We start from the raw sequence: 24,478 nt of genomic DNA, 5'->3' as shown, positions 1-24,478 counted from the left end.
TTTGTATTTAAGACGATTTATCTTATTTTGTTTTTATTACTTGCTCACCAAATTTTATTTTGTTGAATATTTATTCTATCTCACTAACAACACTTAGTTAGGTTGTGGACATACATTGCCCACTCTCCCACTGGTCACAGTGACATTTATTATGTGCAATAACACTTTATTTCAACACTTTTTTTCAACTATTTCAAGCCTTGAGTAACACACAGAAACACTCATACACAATCATTTAGTGCTTCTAGGGAGCGTCCATACATATACAGATTCATCTACAGACAAACGAGGCGGACTACCACCTTTTGCCTCCCAGTAGGAAAACATATTCTGCGTTCTAGTAGATGCTGCCGTCTAACATACAGTACGATGGGAAAACAAACTTCAATTCCCATGATTCCCTCTACACGATTATTTTGTGTGAGGTTGGTCGCGTCGACATCATCACGCAACACGCGTGGGTGACGTCACTCGCGACCATGTTTACACTTAAATCCAATCAGAATTGGAGCTCGCAATGTGACGTCATCACGCACATGTGCGGGTGACGTCACTTGTGACTATAAATATACATACCACTCTTATCCGGCATTCGGGTGCGGATGGAGAATGCCCATATTCTACCTCTTACCAGCAGTCACCTTCTTGTACTGTAAGTATCCTTTAAGGCTACCTTTTCTTAGGCGGCTTGACCTTTTCTTTATAATATAGCCATGCTATTTCTCTCTTGTTTAGAACACTACAACCAGTTCACACTGATGCCTTTAAAAGACTACTGGGGGTGTCCTACATGACATCGTGAAGTGAGTTTAGGTTTTATTCTACACTTCATAAATCACCACGGGTGCTTGGCATTTGTCACCATTGTAGTTCTTACATGTCTAAATAGCACAGGAACAGGATCTTGTTACACCATTACCCACTTTTTTTCTTAATAGGTTACCAATCACACTCCGATTCTATTGATGGTATTGTCTACAAACTCAATAGGCTCCCAAGCATTTGGTGAATAAGTTCATCCTTTGTTACAAGACTAAATTTCTTAAACTAATGTTATTGGTTGAAAACATGCGATGATGCCATTTCTTGTACTCCTATCTAGCTAATGAAGTACCATGTTTTGGTTCAAAAGTATAAACATGAATACATATTATTAGATAATTCATTACTTTTTTCTACAGAAATTGTATTGAATGTTAAGAATACAGAACACATTGCCCCTGATGAAGAGTGAAAATTGATACTCGAAACGCGTTGGGCCACATTAAATTGTGATTTATGATTTGTTGATATAAAATGAATAAACTACTGTTTGTTGGATAAACAGAAAAGTTGTCAAGAAATAATTGGATGATTTAAGAATAACTTTGTGAGCTAAACAAAGCAATGAAATTTATTTTAAAACTGTCAAAACTACTAGGCTACTGACTGTACCTATTAAAACTTCTATACAGGCTTTCAGCCTCTTGTTGATAGTGTGCAGGGGACACGGTTTCTGTCATAGATGGAACCAGTGTTTCCATGATCCCCATCCTCATGGAGTACTATGGACTCCATGGAAATGGGGATTTACAGTTTTCCGCCATCAGAATTACTGGGTCACCGGGGATGTAATACTGGGTTTTTCCGGCACGGATACTGCTGGACTCATAATGAGGCCCATACACTATTTATGTGAGTTGTGCTGAGAGCACAAACTGGCAAACTGTTGAAGCATGTGTTTTGTTTCTGGTGGGCCATGAACACACTGGTAAACAATCCAAAGATAAAGTAGAAAATAAGGATGAGCTTTTGAAAAATCACACCTTAGAACTCTGTGCCTTCGTCTGAAATTATTATATCACTCAGTCCCCAAACTGTCCTTTGGGGCCTTTTACTGGCCCTTAAACTCGCAAACTTGATAAACGGGTCCCTTAATCTCCAGCACCATGCTTGGTGTCTGCATGCAATTTGTCTGGCTCCTTCCCACCCGGGCTTCTTTTTTGTTGTTGTTTAAATCAGACACACTACAGTGCCAGGACACTTATGACGTAAACAGCAGGATCATCCTTTCATGGCGATTTCAAAGCTCTTTTGGCATTGAATAAACTCTGCTTTGTTAAAATGGCCTTCATGTCGAAGGAGAAGAACAGCGCATTCCGGGCTGCCTCCATAACCGCGGGGAAAGGCAGCCCCCTTGGGGATGCCCGCTTTGTGTACAGATTTGCTAGTCTTATAGTAGGCTGCAATTCTATGGGTTATGGAATGAAAAGCAGCAGGTGGTGCACAACCCAGGTGTGAAAACGACCTGTCTGACGAGAGTTTGTGAAATGTAACTGTGTCACTTGCTGCCGCGGCTTCATGTGATGCCAGCTTGCACAGACTCCCATGAAAAGACTGACCACAACATCCAACAGACATGTTTAAGCTAATTCAGAATTTCACTACCAGACAGGTAAATAATGAGCATCCCTACAGCCTAGGTGGGGCCTCAGACAGGTCAAAGAAAGGCCGATGGACAAAGTGCATAGATAGGTCACTCCAAATACAAGGTGACATTCTGTAAACATAATTTTGTTATGTATTACATCATCTTTGTACTTCAATGTTTTACTGGAAAGGATGTGTGCGTTTGATCGCAAAGCAGGTATTAAAATAGCAGGCCTATCTGCCCCAGTGACATTTATTGTAGCCTGGTGGTAGTGTTGACAGATACATAATTGAACAACTGCCTTTCTGAGCAGTGGTCGAAGTGTACGAAAAGAGGTAGTGGAACTATGTTCTCTACTGGCCTGCACCCGCTCCCCACAAGCCCCATCACCATGCCCCCTCCCATGCACAATAAAAAAATAAAAAAACATGTGCCTGCTCTTTAAGGAAACGTCCGGTGCAGTGCACTGAAAGTTCAAGTTTCAACCTCTTCCTATAACTTTTATTTTAAAAAGAAACCGTTCCGGAACGGTTTCTTTTTAAATTAAAAGTATAGGAACGGTAAAATGTAATTAAAATAAGAATAGGAACACCGCTCCCGACCGCTCCCGCCCACTTCGACCACTGTTTCTGAGTGGAGGAAATAAGCTGTACTGGGCAAATCTGACAAGTATTAACGCACTCGCTGAGTAGTGTCCCAATATAAGTCTTTGGCCATATGACTTGCTCAAGGTCAACGTATTCTTTGATAGAAGAGGAGGTTTGATAAACTGATGGATAACGTGTTTTGCACATGGGTTTGTTGCTGGCAGAATTCTATGCCTTCTTTTGAAGTGCCTGATCTTGTGTTGAGAATCATATTCTGATCTCTGATTGGCGGACTTGTGACATTGCACTGGCATCGTCTGTATATCACTTTTTCGCGCCTTGAAACACTTGTGTATAGGCGCGTTATGAATGCCATATCATATCATATCATATCATATCATGAGTATGAATGTGCGAAACACTATCTTCCTCCTCCATTGCTGTAAAACCTGGCCCCACCTTACCTTTCATGACACTAAATCTTTCATTTGACCCTTGATTTTCACTCGTGCACTACTCCTTCAGCCTCCTTGTTACCCCCAGTCCTTTGCCCCATTAATAGCTTACTACCTTTTGAAAACTGCACATTCTCTCCAACCTCCTTTGCTCCTCTCCCACATCTGCCCATTGCCTCCGTGGAGGAGGACGTTCCATGTCACAGCAATACCTCTTCAAAGTCTTCCAACCATTCATGGGTTAACCCCCTGTCTAGCCAACTCTGTCTCCTGATCATTTTGGTTCCATGTGTTAATATCACTGCAAAAATATCACCATACAAAAATATCGCCATATTTTTGCGGCAATATTAAGGCATGGAATCTGCGGGGGACACCCCCACAACTACTGCATTATTTTTAAAGGAGTGTGGGGACACCCCCACGACCCCCGCTCCCAAAAATCCCAAAAATGACCCCCCCCTCCAAAAAATATCACCTATGGCCGTTCCAGACGACCATATATATGGCGATAATTTTGGTGGGGATAATATGTAGTGATACCCTCATTTTTTTGTTACCTCCCAAGACCTGCTGAAACTCTACATTCCTTCCCCACCTTGCAGGCCCTCCTGCTCCGTTCCTTCACACTCCATTACTACTGGACTTACCTTCTGCTGAGATCAAGAACATAGTATGGTTCAGGCCTTCACAACTGCTTCAAAAATAAAAAAACAACCTCTCCCTGCAGTGCACACTCAAGTTTTACCACAGCATCATCTCTCACTCGTAATCCACCTCCTGTATAACTGTATACAATGATATGTATTGTAGGCAGTCTTTGCTCCTACCAATACATATTCCCAGCTTCTCCCTTCACCACCACCTGACTTTTGTGTCCACTAAAGCAATAGAACCTGAGATTACCGGTAATGCCCCCACTCCAAGGGTTCTATTGTTATTAGTACCCGGCATGTCATACCATGGTGCTAATGGCATTTTTTCTCGAGTTCAGATAGCAAATAAAATGGTCGACATGGATTGCCTTTCCATGGTGGCCAGGAAGAATGGAAAGCAACTCCACGGGACTCGGTGCTCCAAACGGAGCACTTCAGGCGAGTCTTTCCTGGCCAGGTAACGACTTGGCGAGGGCCAATCATATCATTTGAAGAAATATGATTGTCTCTCGCCATGTACTAATTATCATTAATGTTCGAATTGTCAAATAAACAGTGATGGGATTGCTCCATGTACTGATGTTGTCCTGAAGTACAGTTTTTCGGATACAAGCAATTTCTCCTGGTCCTCAATAAATACAAATACAAAAATACAAAATAAAATGCAAGCCCTTTTGTACCCATGTAAATGTGAGCTTTTAAAATGACAAACCCACAAATAAAATATGTCAATTGAGGATATGGTTAAATACATACAATTTACAGAATACACAGACAACAGTATAAGAAAGGTTTGATGTGGTGGGAGAGCCCAACAACCAGTGCCGGTGACTTCCTCTTGTTCAAGGTGCAGGGAACAGGGAGCTTCAGCTGGTCTCGTCCTCCCGTTTCTTTGAAGCCCTGTCAGGGGGACTTGAGGATAGGATTATTCTGTTCAAGGTCTGATCTTCCAGCTCAGGAGGTTCTGGTGCAGATCGGTAGGTCCTGATCCACAACAGAGGCCACTCCTGATGTGTCCTGGGGGTGGCGGGGACAGATCTTCCTTCTGTCTTGGATGATTCCGTCTTCACCTTAGGCTGAGGGCTGTGGAGAGCAGAACTCTTCCAAAGTCAGTTCAGGGAGATTTTCAGAACAAATCTGCAGCCTTAAAGGATCTGAGAGGAACTGGGCAAATCTTATAAAGGGGTGGAAGAACCCTTAATTTAAGGGCATCAGTCTTCAGATGATTGGAATAAACCTAGCCTGCCTTAGTGGTCCAATCCCTGTACTTGAATGGAGTTGACTTTAGCTTCCTGATGTCATAACCAAAGTGCTATGCTCCAGAGGAAGTGGAGGGGACAGGAAAGAGAAGTGAGAATCTAGATGACAGAGCCCTCCTTACCTTCACCAGAGCCTGCATGTCATGATCCTGCCCCCTTCCCTTTTCACTGAGAACTAAAGCCTTTAGAGATGCAGTCACCTGGTGTGAGGCTACTCCTTTTGAATCGGTGTGCCCCCTTGATACCCGGGACCAAGACAGCAGCCTAATGTGCGACTGTCTTGGGCAGAGGGTATTATCAAAGAGATCAAAGAGAAGGTCCAGCCTCTGGGACTTGGCTGTCTCTGTGACTGTCAGGTTGGCATCCCGTGACCTTCAAACCTGCTCTGTGCCATGAGTTAAGTAGGTGCCTTGGATCAGGCTACTGATGCGGCTGGGCACCAGCGCACTATGCTCATGGCGTGGAGTCGACAAAAAGGGGAATCTGGTTGGCAGATTACCCTTACTTGAGACAGAATTACCCTTGTCATTCTTTCTATTTGTTAATAAAAAACAAAAAAGCCAGGGTTTTGCGCCCAGGCCAGATGGTAAGTCCTCACACACCACACAGCCAAGTGGTTGAGACCCACCCTACCTGCACTTTTGGACATATGCTGTCTGCATTTACCCTTGCATTTGCCGGCCGCACTTGTAATTGTTTTTATCCCATGTACAGTACTTCCCACCTCCCCTTTCCCCTGGCACTTTTCCCCTCCGCTGCACTTGCACGATCTCATTGTCACTTGGCCTATTAAGATCGTTGTTTCTGTCCTCCCTCTGTTCCCCTTTCCTTGCCTAATCGCGCCTTGAAACACTTGTGTATAGGCGCGTTACAAATGCCATATCATATCACAAGGGTCTGCCTCAGCCTCCTGGTGAAACACCCAACTGGGGCCATCTGCATTGGAGTCCTGGAACACAGCATTTTTGTTGTGTGTCCATGCCCAATTCCTGTAGGGATATGGCCCAATGCAGTAACTTGGAGTTCTCTCTCTGCATGGCTATAAGCCACCTCAGAGGTCTGTGGTCAGTTTGGACAGTGAAGAGAGACCCAAATATGAAGGGTTTCAACATGCATACCGCCCAAACTATTGCACACACCTACTTCTCAATGTTGGCCCAATTGTAATCTCACCTGGTCTAGTGCATACTCAGGTTTAAACAATGTTGTTCTACCCCATCAGAGTTCAGTTGCGCCAACTCTGCACCAATGCCAAACTCACAAGCATCTGTCTGCATGATAAACTACTACCCAAAATTCAGGTTCTTTCGAACTGGGGCCTGGCACATGCCATCCTTCATGCTCTGGAAGGACTTCTGACAGACAGGTGTCCAGGTGACCTTTTCCAGCTGTTTGGTAGATGTGACATAATTTAAGGGAAGGTCAAGGGTACCATTCCCCATAAAAAAGGCCAGATTGAAAAAAGAAAACCCTGCAATAACGCACACCCTTGCCGTTAAGCCATTGTGTCAGTGGGATAGATAGGCAGCACCTCGCTAGATTAAACTTGGAGAGGTCCGTCCTGAAAGATGGTTATCATCATGTCTCCATTGGTCACAGGACCTTCTTTTCTGGCTTTGTCCAGAATGCTTGTTCCTTCTGCATAATAGTGGAATCTTGCAAGCACAGATTTAACTATTGTTGTTGAATTAAAGGTTTGACTTCTTCTCAGGATTGAAGATTAACATTGCTAAATCGATGATAATGCCAGTCTCTATCCTAGCCTCTAGTTTAGAACATTGAGAGGAGATATTTGATATGAGGGTGGAGAAAACAGCCATCATATATCTGGGCATTCAGATACCTAGAGATTTGACCACATTAATTGGACTGAATTATGACCTTCTCTTTGATGCATTGAGATCTGATATGAAGAGATGGGAGGCGCTCATTCTTTCATGGTATACGAGGATGAGATCAGTATAGATGAATACCCTTCCACATTTGCTTTACTTTTCTCTGCAATCCCGATCTGAACTTGATGACTAGTACATTCGTTTGGCCCGGCAAACGGCAGAGAGTCAAGAAAACAATGCTCACCCTTCGTAGGGAATGTGAGGGTTTAGGCTTCACAGATTTTCAACTGTAACATAAGGCGACTCAAATGAGTGTACTCCTAGGTCATTTGAGGGATAATTTATGAACCTACTGGTCACACTCAGAGGATATGGCAACTCACCTCAAAAAGGTTTGATATTTTCTTTTGGCTCCGATGAGATCTATCCCAATCTTAGTTAGGAAACATCCGACGTTAGGGGTGGTCTTGCCGCTCGGGCAATAATGGTGGTTTGAATGATAAATTATCCTCCTGGCAGTTACCTATGAACTCACTTTGGGGGAGGCCTTTGGACATTTCCAAACAAGGGTTTTGTGATGCTAAAAAAAGGGTTAATAGGGTTCTTGAATGAGAGGGGCAATTGTTTGCTAATGGGGAACTTAAGGGTTATGAAGAACGAGGGTAAATCCAGGGTCGGAGGTTTCATCCATCTTTGATTACCTAAGGCTAAAGGGAATTATTACTGAGCTGAATTGGAATAACACCCTGGGGCAAGATCTCAAATTGTTTGAGAAAGTCTTTAATTTATCTATCACATCGAAGGGGATCCGCTCTAAGGTATATAAATCTCTGGTTTCAGCAGACCTCTTAAGTAGGCAGAAGTTTAAATTGTATTGGTTGGAGCTGTCCATGGTAATCTTTTCACAGCGGTGATGGAACACAATTTTAAGTTTTTGCATGGGTGGCATTGGGTTCCCTAAAACTTTCAAAGAAGTGTGCTGCTGTTTCCCCACTGTCCTCGTCAGTGTGAGCATATAGGATTGCTGTCACACATTTGGTGGCACTAACCCAGGATTCAAATTTCTGGGGCCAAACTGCTGAGTTGGATGAAAGAGGTAATAGGCACACAACAAAGGTTAGACCCATTGCAGCTGTAGTTGGGTGTTCCTCCCATTAGTAGGAAAGAGTACAGGTTCCCAAGAATGTGGGAGGCAATATCCTGTCTGAGCAGACTGTAATTTGCTCGGAACTGGAAACATTCTTGAGCCCCCAACAAGTCGGAATGGTCACAGAAGCTGTGGAGCATTTTCATTATGGAGAAATTGATGGAACTAGTGAATACCACATGGGATTTTTCAGCAAGAGTGAGTTCCGTTCATGGTCAAATGCGGGTCTGAAAGGCCCTAGATGTGAGACTTGGGGAAAGGTCTCTTTCCTGCAGAGGAGGTGTCATGTTACCATCTGCAGGACTTCAGGATTGTTCTCACATTGGTTTTATCCGGGGGTAGGTACCTGCGCTGGAGGTGTGCGGATGGGAGGTTGGTAGTTTGAAATAGGGTCAGCCACAGAAGCTTGGTTAAAATTCAACCATGGTCTCAGTGGTTGTATAAATTTAAGTGCAATTGATTTGGAGATTTGGATGTGTTCAACTTAATGGTGGATCCAGAGAATGCAACAGCTGTTTTGTTAGTGGATGGAGGAGAGGGGACAACATCCTGTATTTTTGTTTCTCCTATGATATATGGTAGGTTATTTATAACACACTTAATACCCAGAGGTTTCTAAGGATCGAACCTGTGGAATTCGTGTCGTCTTGCTTCCAAGGCGAGCATTTTGCGGCTGAGCTATCCTCCCGAGTCGATGGAGTCCATTGTTATTAAGATGTTGAATTATTTTGAAAACTCAATAAAAATGATATTACAAAAAAAGGAAGTGATGTTATTGCTATACTAATCAGGCAGGTAGCTTAAGTGGAATGTGCTTGGCTTGGGAACAGGTGGATATGGGTTCAATTTCCCGGTCGAATCACTTCAACCCTTCATCTTCCACAGGTCGATAAGACTGAGTAGCATACGTCAGTAATATTGGTGACTCTAATTACAGTGCATTGAAATTCGTAGAAACCGGGATGAAGCACTATAACCAAATTGTTACTCTTATAACTGCGGTTTGAACGGTAGGTTCTTTAGCTTTTAACTGTATTGCTTTCTGCATTGGTGACGCCTGCTTCCTTTAACAACTCTGGCAGGGTGAACTTTTCCTGCACCATTAAAGTGGATCCAAAGGCTACTTTAAATAGACTTTTGGAGGTGCCTCTGTCTGAAAGCCACGGGCTGCAGTATTGAATGGATGGGGTGTTGTGGAAGCACAGCTAACACGAGGTGTCTCTTCAAGTGATTGTGTCTCTCCTGCCTAATTAGTTCACATTTTCTCATTCTTTTTCATATAGTCATGCTGGAAAGTGCTCTAATGCATGGGTTAGGACTATCATTCCTATCCTATGATAATCCTGGAATAAAGACATAAAACACATTGAAACTCAGTGCGCTTTTCTGAAGCACTATGTATAAACATAAGAATAAACCGAGACATTCACATGCAAAAGCAACAATTTAGAGCATCTATATTTTATTGTTGCAAAGGCAGTCATTATTCATTTGTAGTTATACCTGAGCCAACTGGGACCAATTTTCGATAGCAATAATTGATGATCTAACAGATTAAAAGCCTGAATAAAAATCAATAGAAACGACAAGAACAGTGCAAGTGACTTTGAGAAAACAGCATACAATTTCAGTAAAAATGAAATCAATATAACATGCAGAACAAAACAAAAAAAAACGAGAAAGCATATTTGTTCTCTTAGCTGTGAAAGTGAAAGCAGAAAACGGTCAATACATTATTTAAATTACCCTTGCAGTCTCCTTGAGTGTGATGAACTCTCTTCCTGCGCGGCGTTGTATTTATACATAAAAAACAGTTAACGACTGTGGCGCAGTGTGTTAAACACACTGGCAATCAGATATGGCCCCAATGTGGGAAATGTGGACAATGAGTCTGAAAGCTGGCAGTGTGACCTGGCTGGATATGCGGATGCCTTCTAAATATTCACAGCGGCTTGGCTTAGTAAACTGGACAGGTATTTTTGTGGAAGATTTCGTTATTTTTTTTTTTTTTTATTCAAAACATTCCAACTACAAAAAAATAATAAATACCTCTGGATGCAAAACATGTTGTCATAATAGGGTGTCAGATTAAACCTGGGAAGAAGGCTCGGCGTTTGGCACTCGCTTCAGACATGGGCTCATCCAACACGTCACATGTTCAAATCCTAACAAAGGCTATCCAGCCCTTCATTATTTTGATATTGATAAACTGAGTACCATACAAATGGGCAATAATACCACCTATCATCACAGTGCCTTGAAGCAGGAGGGATACATCGCTAGTTAGAAACATGTTTTTATTTTTATTTTGTAGTATACCAAAAACACTATGGGCCAGGTTCCCTATGAAAGTTACAGACAAAGTTACTCAGTGTCACCTTCTTTTGCGTATAGCATAATTTATTTATTTATTTACTGCCAATTTGTATGGAACCTACACATAGGTGTTTCCAGGTGCTACAAGACAAGAAGGGGGAGACATGGGAATCAAAAGTAGAACTACAAAACTGTTATACCGGTCTTGTGATAATCCTACGTGCAAGTGCATGACAAGGTGATAAGTGCAAGTTGGAGGCGGTAGAGGGAGAAGTGCCGGAATGGGGTACCCCTAGGGGTGGGGGAGGGCAAGTGCTGGGCAGCCCAAAGCAGCAAGTGCCAGTAGAAGAGGGGAATGGGGGGTTAGTGCGGTGGACAGGGAGGAGCAAGTAGGGCTAGCCCAGGAACGGGAACCCGAGGGAAAGTGTTGGCACATGATGCTGGGGTGACTTGTAGGGGGTGGTTCGTAGTGGGTGTTCGGCCCCTGTATAACTCTGAAGGGACCAGGGCGCAGTCACAGCAGATGGAGAGTTTAGCACAGGGTGTGGGGTAGAGGAGAAAAGCAAAGTCTTGAGAAGTTTCCAAAATTTAAGAAGATCCGGCTCTAGTCCGAGCGGGGTTATCCAGTTCCAGAGGTAACAGCCAGCCAAGGAAAGGGATCTACCTCCCACTCTTTGCTTGGAGAAATGATTGACCTGCAGAGAGTTGGAGCTGGAAGACGGGGAGGTATTTTGGAAGGGAAAGCTGAATGCAAAGAGGTCCCAGGCCTCAGACAGCTTCGTGGATGATGCAAAGTTTCTTGAATGTGATCCTTGCAGTCACCAGGAGTCAGATGAGAGATTTTAGGGCTGGAGAGATATGGTCCATTGGGCTTGCAGGCGAAAGGAGGAAAGAGGCAAGTTGAGGAAGAGGCTATTGCAGTAGTCAAGCCTAGCTAAAACCAGGGCAGGGGAAGGTGAGGAAAGGTATAATGCCCCTGAGAAAATGAAGCTGAAAATGTGACTTTTTGGCAAGATCCATGATGTGTGGAGAGAAAGAGATCAGAGAGTCAAAGATGATCCGAAGTTTGTTTGCCTCATAAGTGGGTGAAAGAAGAGGATCCAAGTAACCTGGCCATAGAGAGGGGGGGGGGGAACAAGGAGCAGGCATCCCAATGAGAAGGATCCGGGTCTTACTGGCATTAGATCATTGGCAGAGCACTATGCCCGAATAGCAGACAGGCATGAGGGAGGAGGAGGTGTGAAGTATAAGGCAGGTGTAAGTAAGAGCTATTCTTTATCCCTTCTTTGTGAATTTGGAATGTGACAAATTCAACACTTGGAAAGCAAATCACATCTTTACTAATTTGTTTTTGTCAAGATTTAAACATGTACGTACTTGCCGTATATGTTAGACATCTCTCATCACGAGATGGGTAGCAAAACAGGACCTTCTAGTTTTAGTTAAATGTATATGGATACGACCAGCGAAGCCTCTTGCGCAATGTTGACATCAGAGATGCCACACAATTTTAGATTATGTTGCAGTGTTTTACATAGAACCTCATGGCAAATGTGTGGTGTCAGAGCATAATGGGAACCCCGCAGCATTATGGGAACAGGGACCTGGCCAAAGCATCACAACAGAACCATCGCGTTGGTAGTGTTTCTGGTTTATTACGCCTGACTTAGTGCCTTGATTGTGAACATTCCGCAGGGCCATCGGATTAACACCTCCATAAAAAATTAACACAACCTAGAATCCGACGACTTCAAATGAAGTCCTGAGGTGTCTCTTCAGGGCTTAGATCTGGGCAATTAGTAGCAGTAGAGCACCACTGCACCATGCTTGCCAATGATAGTTCTTAAGTTTGGGAGTGAGCAGGGCTTCAATGATTTCCTATGGAAGTTAGGATAAAAATAATGCCCTCAGCCCTTAAGGGGATATTCCCTTTCGGAACTGAAATGTATTACTCTTCTTGCGCTTGCCCTCCGTCTATTATTACAGCACGTGTTAACATCTTTACATTCTGTTGAGTAATGTATTTCTAGACCCTCTGCAATTTTTCTTTTGTCCCCCAGACTAATGAAGCTTCCAGAACTGGCAACAAAACAACAAAGTATTATTCTCTCCGGGACAGATTTCTCGATACACATCTTCCACATGTTCTTCCAATGATATATATATATGTCTCCAGGGGTCACAGCAGATACTAACCTTTCCGGGATCCCATTCTTGTGTTTTTGTCTGGAGCTTTGACAGTTCATAGGTTGATTCAAATGTTTCAATGTCTGGTTTTGGAAATCCAGGTAATACATTGTGTAACTGGACCCCAAAGAGCTCCAACCAGCTTCCGATATCTGGGAAGAAAAGAAGAAGGCATTATAAACTCTACTTACCCCATAACACCTTTTCAACTAACTATATAGAGTGGTATTACAGAACCTTTGCACCTGTGATTTGTCGATGCAATAAGGCAAATGTGCTCTTCTGCAAGAACATCCTTTCAATATATTTTGCACCAGGTAAACGTAATGGCACTAGGGCAAAATTGCCCTTGCGCAAAAATGCATTGAAAGAACATATGTTTTGACCGATGGCAAATCCCGCTCTGAAGCTGACTGCACTCACATCACTGTACAGCTATTCTAATACCACCATGTTCTTTCAATGATTTTTTTTGTACCAGAGCAATGGTCAAACATGAGAAGACAGAGATTATGTTGGTAGGCACAGCCTCCAAACTACGTAAATTGGATACAGCATATGCCTCTTTTCAAATCTCTGACTGCCTCTTTACAACACTCCCAAAAGTTAAAAACTGGGCCTTATACTGGAATCGGAGATTACTATGAAAGCACACATGAGTAGCCTGGAATCTTGTACTTCCTACTATGTCAAGGTACTCGTACAGGCGAGACCTTTTCTTGATAAGGCAGACAGCGAAACACTGGCCCGTGCAATTATTGGATCACGTCTGCATTACTGTGGCACTCCTCTGCAGCGCATTGGAAAAACAGGGATAAATCTGTTGCAGGTGGTCCAGAATAATGCAGTTAGGGCAGTGACTTGCTTGCACATAACTGAGCATGTTTCTGCAGCAAGAAGATCACTGCATTGGCTGCCAATAGAGAAGCAAATCCAGTTCAGGACTCTATGCATCACGCACGCCTGTCTGTATGGCAAAAGTCCAGCCCATCTAACCAAAAGGATAAGATGGTTGCCAGCTAGACGAGCACTACGTACCAACAACACTGGCCTGGTGGAAACCCTGGTAGCCAAACTGTTCCATGTCCAGAATGGCTGCTTTTCAGTGGCCGCACATCGGCTTGGAATGTCCTTTTACCGGGGCTTAGAGTGTTTGGGACAATCTCGACTTTCAGGTGCAGGCTAAAGACTCTGTTATTTGAATAATGTCATTGTTGTGCCCCCCTTCTGGTTTCCCCATCGTGGCTGACTTAATTGTTCTTAATTTCATCTGTTTTGTCTGTTGTTTGTCCTTTCTCTGCACTTCAATGCCTTTGGGCATTGTTCCAGCGTGCTACAAATAAACTAACTAAATAAATAAATAAAAACAGTAATAGAAAGAAAATGTGTTTGACACTAGGGAAAGGTTTTCCATAGTGCTACTTGAACCTGCACCTATGAAAGTGTTGAATGTGGTCCTTGTCATATATTTCTGTTCCATACTAAACGACCATGTATTGATTTTAGGGAAAATTGCTCGTGTGATAGCCTAAAATAAATACATTTTAAATAGGCCTGCATATGTGCTCCATCTTCAACACTGGTGAAGTTAAGAGTAGTACACAACTGCTATGTTAAATGCACATATTCAATTGCTTTTAAAAATAAAATAAGCAGTCTTCAATACATTTTTTTTAAGGTGCTTTTAGTCGATGCTCCCTGCATGTCAAACTAGGTGAAGGTTAGTTGAGCTCTTATTAAAATGTAGGGTGCAAGCGTAAAAATAGTGTTTTCTCTCAGTTTATACGCACATTGGGCCCCATTACGAGTTTGGAGGTAGCCATGCCCTTAATAAGCGCATGGCTACCCCCAAACCCGGGTCCAGTTCCCGCAAAAGGGAATTTACCGGGCCATTCCGACCTTGGAGGGCCCGGTAAATCCCTTTCCAGACCCGGTGCGTCCCCATTCCCATTCGAGCCCCCATAGGGCTCAATGAGAATGGGAGGATGGCAACAATGGCCCCATTGACGGGGCAGTTGCTGCCTTCCGGTACTGCTTGCAGGTGCCGCACTGCATGCCTGGTCTGACAAGGTGTCTCAGAACCGGCACCCGCGAGCACACTCGGAATGTGGCAGAGAGGAAGCAACGGCGCCGGTAGCAATACCGGAGCCATTGTTGCCTTACCGCAACATTTGTAATGAGGCCCATTGTCTTTTTTCTTTTCACCATGTCAGCATCTCCTGTCTGCAGAGTTATTTTCATTATGTTATGTTTTGGTGAATGTGGGGTTCACTTTTCTTAGGTCATGCCCACAGATGTTCTTTCCAGCCGGAATCTCTTTTAAGAGCCATAAATCATCAAGGCCATTTGGATAAAGTTTGGGAAGAATTGAGCTGGAAATAAAACATGAACTAAATGAACTTAAAATACTTCAGGAAGGGAGATAAAAGTGAGGGGAAAGGGTAATGTCGAGGCTGTGTGTGGTGGGGGATGTAGCAAGAGAAAATAAAGTCATGTACACCTGTGAGTGTTGCTCAAGTGGGACAGTACATTCATCTCTGCAGTAATATATCTCAGTCAATTAATGCACGTACTGCAGAACTCTGTGTGCAACCTGCCAGTCCCAATTGTGAACTTGGTTAGAAGAGCACAGACTTCCATTCATCTGAAGTTAATCACATTAGAAAAGTTGAAGTGGGGAATTTTAAGTTTGGCTGTCAGACTAGCAGAGTCAGTGGCGTGTCATCATTTCATTCGAGGTCAACATTTTAAGTATTATTGAGGTTTCAAATATGGCAATACAGGGAAATCATTGCAGACATGGGCCTCTGCAAAGCTTCTAGGGCTGGGGATGAGTCATTTATGAACTAGGGTGCATAAAGTTTCATAGTGCTACATTTGCCTTCACGAGGACTACTGAGGTTATTTATTTAATTATAGGGAGAGTCCATGGCTGCAGGTCAATGTCCTCAGAAAGGTCAGTAGAGCTAAGGAAGAGTAAGTCATGTGTCAAGAGTTCATGATGATCCATAAAGGAATGCAACTCCACCATGAAGGTTTGCAATATTATGAATTGTGCACCCGGGAAAACACATTAACACATAACATAACATATATAGGCAATTATTAAACATTTTCCTGACACTAGTGATCGGAGGTGTTAGTGGATCACATCGACTGCTGTCCCACTTATAGTTCTATCTGTTTTTTCACACATTTCACAATGACAGACCCGCAAAGATGAAAAACACTCCCAGCGTCCATGTATGCGAAGTAAGGAAGTTCCAGGCATGCTCCCACCATTAATGTATGCAAAGGGGATGGGCATTCCATTATTTGTGCTCTAACACACTCCCCTGGGAATGTGCAGGCCACCTTTGGTGACCTGCACATTTCTCCAAGTAATGCAAGTAAACAGTGCATCATTTGTACATTTATTTTTTATTTGCATTGCTTTTGTGAATTTGGTACTAAGATTGCAATATTTATCAACAGCAAAGAGAGAGGTAATGTATGTTGCTATATTAAACAGCCAGCTGCAAGCCGTTAGTAATTTGGACACTTTGCTTTCTTTGAACATTCCTGTCAGAAAAAGGTTCTGACCAATTCCCTTAAATTTAAATGTTGTTTGCTGTGAGCATCTGCTGACAGGAAACGGTCTGACATCTTAAATCTAATATTTACAGCAACATTTCATAATCATGAAATTGCCATGTGCTTAACCCAAATCTGTCACCTGAATATCTTAAAAATGTGGCTGAACACCCTGCTCCCAATACAGTGAAGATTCAGTGTTCTAAGGTAGCGAGTCTAAGGTACATACATGCATCACAATTGTGAGCACACTTATTTCACCAAGAATGCAAAAATAGCATACAAATTTGCATCTCATGACAAATATACACCAGGTACATTCATTATTTGAGCACATAACCATCAAATACAAATACAAATACAAGCAATAATCAGCTTCCACAGCAGAGGCTCTAAATTCACAGACGGATGTCTGGCATGTATGCAACGGGACAGATGGCACACGGTTGTAGTTAGTCTAATCAGCTGGGCTTTGTTCACATGGATATGGTACCAGTCATTGTGTAGTGACACATGCAGAGGCAGTAGAGAGGTGCAAGGGACTAGTGGTTGTGTCAATGCAGGTTTGAGTGAATCATTATTTCATTTTTGTTGGCATACCTTTGCATTATCTCGGAGTGTAGGCAGCTGACACGTTCTTACAGGTTGCTGTGGTGAATCTTTTGCTGCACCGTGGGAACAGCAAGAGACAATGTTTTTGGTTTATGGAATAATCGGGAATAAAGAGTTAACTACAGGGCATTAGGGAGACTGAGCTAACCTCACATAAAATGATGAGGCAATGTTCTATGGACAGCTGTGTTCCTGCCTCTCTGTGCATCCTCTAGCTTCAGCCCACATGACTAGATTCTGAGGGCATGGGCCAGGTTCATAGATTAATCCAGTGTCTGAAGACCCCACTTATAGACTAATCTATCTGTAGCTAGTGGGAAGGATGACGCAACACTGCAATGCATCGGGGAGTGACTGTACCTTTTGGAAATCATTTATTTAACCCCAAGTATATTCCTGAGATTGTTTTTACATTGTGTCGTGCCACTCGATCCATTAATTCTGGCCTGTCGTGTGATTTTTAGGTTTAAAAAGTTCTGCTTTGTTCTTATCTCAATAGTATATGTCTGACAGTGTGTTGTATTGGACTGTGTACTTTCATAAATATGGTTACAAAGTAGTCATTAAGGAACATGTGCTCAGTAGCATGTAGGTGCTGTGATGGTGACTTATTTAAATGAGAAATTCAATGTACTTATATAGTGATGTAAATATGCACCTTGCATTCAAATGAGAAATAATGCATAGCCCACATGGCAACCCTATTTTCAAGTGCCAGACTTCTGTATAATAAGGATATTGATGGAACACATAGAGATTGTAAAAAGAAAAGAGACAGGCAGGGTGCCTATAAGTTATGAAGCGTCTTGGTTTGCCAAGACACCCCATGCCCTGATTCTATGACCTCCTCCAACGATAGACAATTTCTAAAATACTTTTACTTAAGAGCAGGTTCAAATTGTTTGTGAACCTGCAGCATCATAATGGCTACACTGGCGCACACCACATTTTGGAAGTATTTTATAGGCAGTGGGCCCTATCACAAAGAAATGTATTTTGATTGAAAATGAAGCAAATACATGTCTTAGAAACCTATAAAAGGACAATAGGTGAACCTATGAAGCAAAGTGCCCTTTCATTACAATTGCATGTGTTTTGTTAAACGTTTTCTCATACAGTAACATGTTAAGCTACATGCTCCTGTTCTAATAAAAAAAGAAAACGAAATACAGGGTTACATCTGTGAACAGTTATTGACATTTATCTCCTGGAAATACATATTGACCATTCTTATGTGAGATTGAATGTATTGATTTCAACTCCCGAAAATGTATAATTAAATTCATTACCATCCGAGAAGTCACATATCTTTTTTAGAATATTTTAATAACCTTTACCCACTCAGAGGTTTCAAGGATAATATAATATTTATATTTTTAAAATGCTAGTTCTTTTGACGTTTTTGACAATAGAACTAGTTCAAATAAATGACTTGTAGGGCAATTTGGGTTTTTCATCCAAGGGTTAGAATGGGACCAGGAGATCATAGTGTGTGAAGGTGAGAGAGATTGAAAGAGAGTGACATTTGGAAAGAGAGGAAAAGGGAGAATAGATCGAGAGAGACAGAGAGGAAGAACGTGATGGACATACATTTCTCTATATATCCCTGGTACATCGAATGTCAGTTCAGTTTTGGCAAGATGTCTGCTATAACGTGGACCTTATTAAGTGAAATATACACTCAGGATTTATTCTGCAATTAATACAAAACTTGTAAGGGAAACAGATGGACAACTTTCCTGAAGGACATTTCCATCTCACTATCTTGATGTACAGCAGTGGACAAGGTTCCCTGAGGAATATTTCACCAGAAATGATTGTAACACCCCCACATTGTGAATCAGTATATGCTTACTATCAAGTCTTTTTGCTTATGGGACTAGGAGGTATTGGTTTGAATAATCATACCATGACATTGCATGCTGTGTATTTGAAGATTGAATACATACACGATGTAGCAGGGTGAACATTGCAATGTTAACTGTGACTTTTTGTCTCCCACAGTGATTTATTTTAAAGAGGTGTGTTATGCTATAGAGAGATTGTTGGAAAAACATTGGAACCAGAACAATCGCAGTTTTGGCTCTGTTTCACACAGATGCGAAACACATAGGAATGTCACACACCTCCAAGAAACTATTATTCCTGACCTCAAACTAAGTGTCAAAGACCATCCCATAATGTGACAGTACTAATGTAAAACCTCTTTTGCAGTGCCACCAGTAGTTAAACCTCATATGTCACAGTGTGTGGCAACCTTTAGTCTCTTGTGTGACCTTTCAATTGACGATAGTTATATTCACAAGTGACCCATCATAAATCAGATTTCATATTAAACAAATTTCTTTGCAAGAAAGAAATCATAAACAGAAAAAGCTTTTTCTCGCATTTTAAGGCTTTCATCCCATTGTTAAATAATGCTCACAAATACTAATATTGTTCTGCATGTATCGTTTACCCTGCCTCTGGATGGATGCTGCGCCTTCTCCATCCTTCACATTCCTGGAATCTCGTTCCTCAGATAACTTGGCAAATTAGGGAAGACCTGACCTTCTGGATCGAATCCTGTCGCTTTAAAGACTAATCCTCCTGTGGCCTCCATGCTGTATTATCTCTCTTGGTCTGATTTAGTGTGTGAGAGGATGTGTTTGTGGGATATTTTGTGGTGTACACATCCTTGCAAAAAAATAAAATTAACTATATCAAATAAGTTGTCTTACTATGTGGAATTTGGGTCAAAGCTGCCCCGGCATAATTACTTATTTGACTCAATTGCCGAAGTAAAATTGAATTAAATATAATGATAATAATAACAATATGAATAATCTAATTATTATTATTATTTGGAGTTTTATATACAGTTAGTGTGATCAGACAGACCCTTCCAGTTTCCAAGTGCTGCAATAATTGATGTCCCCATTATTACCCACTCGTGCTACTCAATGTATCGACCAGACCGGGGTACCAAAACAATGTAGAAAAGCATTGTCCCATGCTTAACATATTGGTCTTTCAACAGAAAGTAAGTGTAATACGCCGTTTGAGCCAAGTCACATATGTAACATGCCACCTACTAACAGAAAGTAAATATATGTTAAATTAAGTAATTCTCAGGTCAAAATAGACAAAGTCAATAGAAATGAGCTTACATTGGGCCTCATTACGACCCAGGCGGTAAGGGGTTTTACGGCGGCATAAACAGCGCCGACCCTTACCGCCTGAGTACGAGGTCCCTTAGCGCCATGGCGGATTTAACACCTGCTTTTAGCAGGTGTTAAAATCCATGGCGCTAAGGGACCATGGAGTTAATTACGCCACCGTAATTTACGGTGGTGTAATTAACGCCTTCCCCACTCCCATTATGCCCTATGGGGCAAAAATGGGAATGGGGAAGGGTAAATGGGGATTGGGGACTTACCGCCCCGCCAACCTCGGAATGGGGCGGTAAATCCGCCAACCACCATGGCGTAAACATAGTTTACGCCATGGTGGTAAAGTCACGGCCCAGGCGATAACTTACCGCCTGGGTCGTAATGAGGCCCATTGTGTGCTCCTTAAACACAAGTGTGCTCCAGTACAAGATATGTTGTCAACTTATTAATAGTAGCCATATTTAAACAGTAAATTTTTACCTGTAGTGTACTGAGCAACATCTTGGATTTTGCCTACTGGGTAGTTGTTTTCAAATGAGTAGATATTAAAAGGTTTGGGGTTAGAGTTCAATTTGTCCCAGATTTGGTGATTCGGTGTTGCCCAGCGCCCAGCAACAACATCGTAATCCCGTTGACCAAGATGAACTAATTTAGTTAGAGAATCATATAGTCCACCATAGAAGCCAATGATTACTTGGAAATCTCTGTTTGTGTCCTGGTAGATATCGCCATAAGGTGTGTAGAGAATTTCCTTAACCACTTGACCACGACTGCTAAACACAGCTAGTGGAGTTCCAGTATTGTCACAGGCAATATAATATTCTTCCAAATTGCTCAATTCCATGGCAATAAGATGTCCTTGAAGATCATAATACAATGATGTTATCTCTGAGCTTGTGTGGTTATACAAGTGAGTAATTCTGATTGGGTTAGCAAGGTCAGCATAGAAAAACTGTAAGTGTAGTCCTTGATTTGATTTGCTTGCAACTCTCCGCCCAAGTCCATCATACCGGTACTGCACATTCCAACCCACGATTTTGTTATATGCCCTGTTTAGAAGACCGTTTGAATTATATTCAAAAATATCATTGCCCCTTTGCCTTAGAAATCCATCCTCGTCCATCTTGTACTGAATTTCACCAAGTCTAGTGATTCGATCTCCAAGGTCATACCTGAGAGGAGTGAGGCGAGCGCTATTCCCATGGCTCAGCAAGTTAATGTTTCCATTTAGGTCGTAACTGTACCGCCACTGAGGCTTATCATTGACTGAGACAGCTTGAAGTTGGCCATCAGCATCATATTCATAGAAGTAGCGTGTTATATTCGCTTCAACACCCACCCGTATATCACATATTATCATACGGCCCATGGCATCATACTGAATAGTCATCCAATAGGCAATGGCTTTCAGAATTTCATACTGTACTTCAATAACCTGTCCATTGGAATTGAAAATCTTTGTATGCTTCATCATAGTAGTGGTTATAACTTGATTGAGGTCAAAATTGATGACACTGAATTTTCCAAATTGTTCGGTCCTCCCGGAGACATCAACATAACGATATAGGTCAATGGGGAGTGGCGTCTCGTTAATCATGGCCTGCATACTGGTCACGCGGAAATTGTTATAGCTGTAGTCAAACCTGGCATTTACAAGACCTTCTTCACTGAATCTGAAGATCTGGCGACCAACAAGAGGCCCTGTTAAATGGAACATGAAAAGTTCATGAATCTGGATAAATGATGCATCATTAAAAAATTTCACATTAAATGTTTCCACAACCAACTGCAGAGAAAGATTAAGACACACCAATTTATGCAACAAAATTATAGAATTTTGTACTCTTAAATCAGTCCCATATTTTCAGAGAGACTTCCATCTAGTGCTTAATGATATGATACAAGTCATTTATAAGGCGCCTGCACACAGGTGTTTCTAGGCACAAAACAATTGTTTCTCGGCAAGTTAATACAGCATTGCCCCCGCGCTGATGTCAGCAGTGGAATTGTGTTACTTTATTTGCTATGCATGTCTTATATAGTTAACAACATTTGCCACAATATGTAGTTTTGTAACAAACCGTTTTCTCTTTCCAGCTACACTTTTAATTGTAATAATGTTACAATAGCAGCAGGTGAAGCCAGTCCTGTACCTGTTTACATATTCCAATCCACAAATAACTATTCAGACTACAGGTGTGTGAATTATAGCAGTGCCAGCCAAATTGCATGTTAAGAATAATTACTGTGTGTGGGCGACTTGTTTAATTGATGTGCTGCAAAGTGACTTCAGCCCACTGACCTTCACATACAAAGGAACCTGGATGATCCCCTGTTTGCCATTATGTCGGAAATCAAATGTTGATGAATTGCCCAAAATGGCATCATTTGGAGGACCTGTTGTGTTCTATTTTTGACAAATTGTTTTATTCCATTTTATTGTCAAAATGAACATCTTCTGCATACCCTCTTCTCCCCCTCATGTTTTGCTCCCTTTACTGATTCTTGTCTAGTTGTATTCCCCTATGCAGTACTCATATAGTACATACAGTACTTATTTGCCTCCTATATTTACTTATTTGAATCCTAAGCATAAGATTTCAATGGAAAAACGACACTGACATTTCACATTCTTCTAGTTATTTACATAGCTCAATGATTAAAAAGTGTTAGCTCACAACAAACCTGTTTGCCTGTATCTGATGGTACATGTAAATCCATCATACATTAAATGTATGGTTTTTATAATTCCAGATGATTCCTCGTATGTATACGTGACTTGGGTAGTGTCATACAGGATTTCCGACAATCGGGACTGCTTGGTATACTTATAAAGGACCCTGCGTCCTGTCCCAAGGTAGAGTGTTTGAAGCAATCGGCCATCTCCGCTGAAATCCTGAATGAAGGACGCAGTGCTGTCCGGCGGGCTGTATACATTTCGATAATAGCCGACAGACAACATTGTCTGCAAGCTATGGCGCATCATGTTCGGCATAGTCACAGAACTCAGGAAGTCTGAATGATCATACTCAAAGATGTACCGGCGTTGACTGTGCAGCAGAAGATTGACAGACTGAAAAAAAGGAAAAAGCAGAGGTTAGATCATGTGCTCCCTCTAGTCTATACGTGGTGAATGATCCCAGTGTTCAAACAATGTATTCATTCTTGTGTCTTCTTTCAATCAAGTTCTTTGGAAATATGGTTGCCTTATGCTTTTCCCCCCAAAAACATTTCAGGGCTAAAGTGATTCAACATGGTGACTGTATTAGCAAAAGTGGGACCCTTGGACAAACATCCCTTGATGCCTTTTGCGCTGTAGGATCTGCAGTTTGAAATATTAGAACAGGCTGCGAGACTCGTCCTGTAACATGGAATGTGTGCCACTGTGGTTGGTGGTGGCAGAAATTGAAAGGGGGCAATTGGCTAATTTGATTTGAAGCATGTCCCACCAATGGGAATCACTTGAGCACCCTTAAACATTGTATCAACACTCCTATAAAAAAAACAAAAATGATCCCTACCTAAAAAACAGCCTGATTTCAAATTGACTCTACCCTAGAAAAATCCTGTGTATCGACGTCACAAGACAATGTCAGCTTATTTGGAGCAAAAGCGTTAACTTCACAATCACCAGCTAGGGTTTAGGGGAACTCAATTTGCAATCAAGAACACATGAACAGGTGGGGTTTGGAAGAAATATCATCCTCTGGGTGGCTTCACTGGGGGCAGCAGCCCTAACTAACATGGAGGACACATCAGCTGCTCGCTATTTGGAACAGATATGGCATGGCCAATACTGTTCTCCGGTCCTGGTCACATGAGCATTCATGTGATCACAAGTATCCTACTTATATATGCTGGCCCTGGACCCTTGATATTAAGAGTTGGCATTTGGTTAATAGGTCTGCCTCTCGGTGGTGGTGTTGAAGGCAGTAGCTTCATTTACCTTGAAGGACATCTCAGCCTTGCCCTCTTTCAAACTCTTGCAACATTACCCCTACAGTACCAGCTATCCTACCCTCTGACATCACCGACGGGAGGATTGTTCTAGAGTTCTGGTCGACTGACCTATGAGGTGATGAGCTGTTTTGCGTAGATGCGCCTAGCAGGGCAACCCCCGGGCATTTCTCAAAGGGTTATTAAGGACAAAATAAGAGTCTGTTACTGTGCCTTTTTTTAGCCTTTTTGAGATAGTTAAAGATTTTTTATTGGTTTTGAGCAGCAGTAGGTATCTAATGTAAACAACAGATGAGTGCTCGTACTGGTAATATGGGTACTGATGCCCCTCA

The 24,478-nt window shown here is 42.1% G+C and overlaps 1 protein-coding gene across 4 annotated transcripts in view; it reads right to left on the bottom strand.

Annotated features, from left to right (window-relative positions):
* The window catches only part of TENM1 (teneurin transmembrane protein 1), a 2,006,416-nt gene that overhangs the window by 7,022 nt on the left and 1,974,916 nt on the right, over window positions 1-24,478 (bottom strand). For all 4 annotated transcript variants that reach the window (XM_069612654.1, XM_069612656.1, XM_069612655.1 and 1 more), the window contains 3 exons: window positions 22,875-23,262; window positions 20,670-21,890; window positions 12,862-13,004 (listed from right to left, as the gene is read on the bottom strand). In XM_069612654.1, coding sequence (XP_069468755.1) covers window positions 12,862-13,004; window positions 20,670-21,890; window positions 22,875-23,262 — 1,752 coding nt within the window. The remainder of the gene's footprint in view (window positions 1-12,861; window positions 13,005-20,669; window positions 21,891-22,874; window positions 23,263-24,478) is intronic.

This window comes from Ambystoma mexicanum, chromosome 5p (genome assembly GCF_040938575.1).
Source record: "Ambystoma mexicanum isolate Mex_15411 chromosome 5p, UKY_AmexF1_1, whole genome shotgun sequence".
NCBI classification, from domain to species: Eukaryota; Metazoa; Chordata; class Amphibia; order Caudata; family Ambystomatidae; genus Ambystoma; species Ambystoma mexicanum.
The sequence above is the reverse complement of the archived record's forward strand: the minus strand, read 5'-3'. Positions and strand labels throughout refer to the sequence as shown.